At 25.7% G+C, this 5,207-nt stretch overlaps 1 protein-coding gene across 1 annotated transcript; it reads right to left on the reverse strand.

Moving 5' to 3' along the window:
• Nucleotides 1-3,892: 3,892 nt before the first annotated feature.
• LOC107938568 (protein ALP1-like) lies at nucleotides 3,893-4,779 on the reverse strand. Its single transcript, XM_041100503.1, has 2 exons — nucleotides 4,560-4,779; nucleotides 3,893-4,468 (listed from the first exon to the last, which is right to left on the reverse strand). The coding sequence occupies exons 1-2, from the start codon at nucleotides 4,684-4,686 to the stop codon at nucleotides 4,014-4,016; spliced, it is 582 nt and encodes a 193-aa protein (XP_040956437.1). The 5' UTR covers nucleotides 4,687-4,779; the 3' UTR covers nucleotides 3,893-4,013.
• Between the last annotated feature and the right edge of the window lie 428 nt (nucleotides 4,780-5,207).

Genomic DNA, 5,207 nt, shown 5'->3' on the forward strand with positions numbered 1-5,207 from the left:
TTATTATCATAAAAATTACAATTTAATTTCAGCCCTCCTAAAAATTTTTTTTTGCTTCGCCTTTGTAAGTTAAGACGCGGTTGATGAGTGACACCAACTCAGTAAAAGGTTTTATAAATAGTATAGATACTAAAAAAAATCCCTACACATTGTTTAAATAAATCTTTGTACTTTTCTTTTAATAATTAAATAAGTCTGCATTTTCTAAAATTTATTTATAAAAAAAATTAATTTATCTATATCTATAATTTATTTAAAATTCATAATAATAATATAAAAATACGAGTTTGGAAACTTTTAAACTGATAAATATAGCCTTTGTTGTTTATATATTACTGAATTTGTTATTTTAAATATATTTTTTATTTATAAGATTTATCATACTTATAAATAAAAATTTTAATTTTTACTAAATCATTTGGTTAAATAAATCTACTTGATAAAAAAAATTACTATACTTATAAATAAGAAATCTATTTCTATTAAAAGTTTTTTATAAAATGAATTTATAGGATACTAAATAAAATTTAAATTTTTTATTAAATTACTTTATATGCATTAGATATATTTATATTATTATGTTTCAATTAACAAAAAAAAATAGCAAGGATTATACTAATTTTATTTTAAATAGAAAATTTTTATTATTTATAAAATAAATAATTTATATATATAATTTTATAAATTTTACATTTGTATAATGTAATCTAATATACTGTAAATTAGTTATTTATTATATACTAATTGTTATGTTGAATTTATTGGATATTAAGAAAAGAGAAATTTTAAATTGTGAAGAGCTTAATTTACAATATATCAATTTTTTTTTATACTTTGTACAAATGGTTTAATAATGACTAGGAAATTCTTATTAGAACTATATTTGAATGATGAAAATAATTGACGTACGTTAATTATATTAATTAATTATTATTTTGAATAATATTACTTTGTATTAATTATATGAGGTAAAACTATAATGTAAATAGAATATGGTAAAAATGTTTTACTTATGATTTGATTTTTTATATAATATTTGAAATGTTAAATGAATTAATATCTTTTAATTATGTTTAATAATTCGAATGACTAATATCACTTTACATTAATACAATAATTAAAAATACATTATTTAAAAAAATTAAAAATTAAAAATTAAAATTATATGCAATGCGTAAAACATTAAGGGCACGTTTGGTTCGCTGTATTGGATTAGAGGCGTATTGGATTAGAGGTGTATTGGATTAGAGGTGTAATAGCTAATCCACTGTTTGGTTGAATGTAATGGAATAGAGGCGTAATAGTAATCTTGTGTTTGGTTGAATGGAATAGAGGTGTAATAGCATAATAGAAAAAACTAAAATGACTAGAATACCCTTAGCATAAATTTGTTTTGGTAAATGATTATTGTTATTGTTATTTAAATTATAATAAGATTTTTATTATCAATAATAAATAATTTAATCATATTTAAACATAATTATTATTAAATATATTTTAATTAAAATATATAATTTAATAAAATTCTTAATAATTAATATTCTTATATTAATTTACTGAAATCATAATATATGATACTGTAAAATATAAATTAACATAATTATTATTAAATATATTTTAATTAAAATATATAATTTAATGAAATTCTTAATTGGATAATATTCTTATATTAATTTACTGAAATCATAATATATGATACTGTAAAATATAAATTAACATAATTATTATTAAATATATTTTAATTAAAATATATAATTTAATAAAATTCTTAATAATTAATATTCTTATATTAATTTACTGAAATCATAATATATGATACTGTAAAATATAAATTAACATAATTATTATTAAATATATTTTAATTAAACTATATAATTTAAAAAAATTCTTAATAATTAATATTCTTATATTAATTTACTCAAATCATAATATATGATACTGTAAAATATAAATTAACATAATTATTATTAAATATATTTTAATTAAACTATATAATTTAATGAAATTCTTAATAATTAATATTCTTATATTAATTTACTCAAATCATAATATATGATACTGTAAAATATAAATTAACATAATTATTATTAAATATATTTTAATTAAACTATATAATTTAAAAAAATTCTTAATAATTAATATTCTTATATTAATTTACTCAAATCATAATATATGATACTGTAAAATATAAATTAACATAATTATTATTAAATATATTTTAATTAAACTATATAATTTAATGAAATTCTTAATAATTAATATTCTTATATTAATTTACTCAAATCATAATATATGATACTGTAAAATATAAATTAACATAATTATTATTAAATATATTTTAATTAAACTATATAATTTAAAAAAATTCTTAATAATTAATGTTCTTATATTAATTTACTCAAATCATAATATATGATACTGTAAAATATAAATTAACATAATTATTATTAAATATATTTTAATTAAACTATATAATTTAAAAAAATTCTTAATAATTAATATTCTTATATTAATTTACTCAAATCATAATATATGATACTGTAAAATATAAATTAACATAATTATTATTAAATATATAACTTGAAAATTATATTCTGCATAAACATAATTAACTTATACTAAGAAAAAGTTAGATGAAAATGAAATTGTACATCATAATCAATATGTTCAAAAGTTTTACAACATCAAAAAGTTTGAACATTGATATTTAATGGTGAGAAAGAAATCTTCTGACCCATTCCAATCGGGCAACAGAAGGTAAACTGAAGAAAACGATCATTTGAGCTGGATGATCGGGAATTTTACTCAAAGCATCATACTGCTGATCGTCGGTTAAACCTTCAATTGACCATAAGGCTGAATATAAATTTGAAGCTTTCTCTTCCATCTTTTCTTCAGACTTCTGCTGAACTACCACCTCGGAGGCCATAGTCCTACTGATTTGATCGCCAACGGCCTGGATTTTTTCCCCCAACAAGGTGGCAGCCTCCTCAAATGAAGCATACACATTATCACGAGCATCATATTTCTTTTTTCTCTTGTTTGAAGATGAGGAACCCCCTTGATCTCTATCTCCTCGCGGATCCATACCGGAAACATCCATGTCGTCTAAAGAGACGTCAGCTTCGCAGTCATAGAATGTGTTTCTCTCTTCATTCATATCTGTAGTACGATCATCCTCAGCATGTATTTCTTCAAGAACATCAGCAGCTGTTTGAGTGTCTTTCCCAGTCGCCCGATCTCTTGCGTATATGGCAGTAAGCTGGTTGTAGTAAGGGAAAGAACGATGTTTGAACTGAGAGGCTTCTTTGTGACTCTAAAAAAAATGAGGAAATCATATTAGTTATAAGTTTTGTAAAAAAACAAATAAATACTTGAAATACATTTTACCTTTACATAGGATTCCCAAACTCCATCTTCAGCAACAACGAGCTGCCTATGCTCGTCCCAACCAAAACCACTGTTGTTTTGGCCATTAAGCATGTCGTAGACGACTGACCATTCCCTTTTTAGGCACCTAATCCGAGATTCAATATTTGGTTTCGCCTTCAACATTGCTCTTGGTAAAGCCTTTTCTAGCATTTTCTCTAGCTCGTTCAAATAACCGGCTTTGAACCCGGTATCAGCATTAAATGTTCCTACATTGTGCAAATCCACCATGCAAGAAACCAAGGCTGCATCCTCCTCTGGAACCCATTTTCTTTTGCTTCCTCGAGAAGCTTGAGAAGAAGCACCCGTTGGTGGAACACCTGACATATTGTTCTTAAAAAAAAACAAATTAACATTATTTACTATTTTGAATATCATTTAATTGTTTGGTGAACAGTTTATAATATTATATCGGTAGTTCAATACTAAATTTAAATTTATAACACATGCTTAATGAAAAGATAATTACATTATAATTCAACAAAGTTTCATAAAGTTTCATAAAGACCACCAAAGTTTCACAAAGTTTATACATAAAAAAACATCAACAAATCAATTCAAACTGAATTTGTCCCTAAACCTAACTAATTTCTAGATGCTTGCCATTCATCGAACATTTGGTTGGCTAGTTCCATCCTCCAAGTTGCCCAAGCATCCGATGGATGAATATTTGTGATATTCGGTTCATCGTCATCCACCACATTAGTAGGTAATCCTTCTCCCACCTCCGCTTCAATGGGATCAATACTCATATGGGTTCGAATAAAATTATGGAGCAAACAACATGCAATAATAATTCTATTGTGCACCCTTACAGGATAAAACGATGGACTCCTAAGTATTCCCCATCTAAGTTTTAATAAGCCAAAGCATCTTTCAATGACATTACGTGCTGAGGCATGTTTCATATTAAAAAACTCTTGCGGAGAACTTGGCTGATAACCCTGACGCCACTCGTTCAGATGATATCGCTGTCCTCTAAATGGTGTAAGAAATCCCTCACAATTTGTGTATCCAGCATCAACTAGATAATAACAACCTATAAAATAAATTGGCTAAAAAATGATTAATTCAGCAAACAAAGTTTGATCTTAATGAGTAATTCAAATTCCTCTAAGTATACACTGTACCATGAGGAACTTTAAGTCCATGTCTTCTACTGATGGCATCTCGGAGCACCCGTCCATCGGCAACTGAACCTTCCCAACCAGGAAGAACATAAACAAATTGCATATCAGGTGTACAAACACCTAGCATATTTGTTGCTATGTCACCTTTTCGAGTTCGATATCTAGGTTTATCAGCTGTTGGCACCCTAATCTTTATGTGGGTTCCATCAAGAGCACCTAAGCAATTCTATATCACATGATATAAAACCTTGTGTTAGAATACTAATTTAAATCTAAGTCAACTAAAAATGTTGTACAAGCTATATCTAAAACTCAGTCTACTACCTTAAACCATTTCCACCTTGTGTCAGAAGAGTCGGCTGTAATTGGCTCTGGCTTTTTAAATAAGACATCTTGTAAGCGTATGACAGCATCTAAAACACTATGAAATGCTCTGCTTACAGTTTCCCCGGACCTTCTAAAGTGATGCTTGATAACTCGATTTTTCAGGTGATGGGAGATGATATGTAAAAACATTGCTACTTGCTCATCAACAAGCATGAACCTTGACGACTTCAATCCCCCTATCGATTCTAACATCTCACATAGTTTACAAAAGGCAGTTCTATTCATCCTAACTTGTTCAATACAAGTCTCGTCACTAGCATA

The sequence above is a fragment of the Gossypium hirsutum genome, chromosome D09, assembly GCF_007990345.1.
Source record: "Gossypium hirsutum isolate 1008001.06 chromosome D09, Gossypium_hirsutum_v2.1, whole genome shotgun sequence".
NCBI classification, from domain to species: Eukaryota; Viridiplantae; Streptophyta; class Magnoliopsida; order Malvales; family Malvaceae; genus Gossypium; species Gossypium hirsutum.

Bases quoted from the DNA above. Each gene is read 5' to 3' on its own strand.
- LOC107938568 (XM_041100503.1), bottom strand. From the start codon at position 4,686: ATGCTAGGTGTTTGTACACCTGATATGCAATTTGTTTATGTTCTTCCT. The intron at 4,469-4,559 runs GTACAGTGTATA...TTTATTTTATAG, and splicing joins TGGACTTAAAGTTCCTCATG to GTTGTTATTATCTAGTTGAT.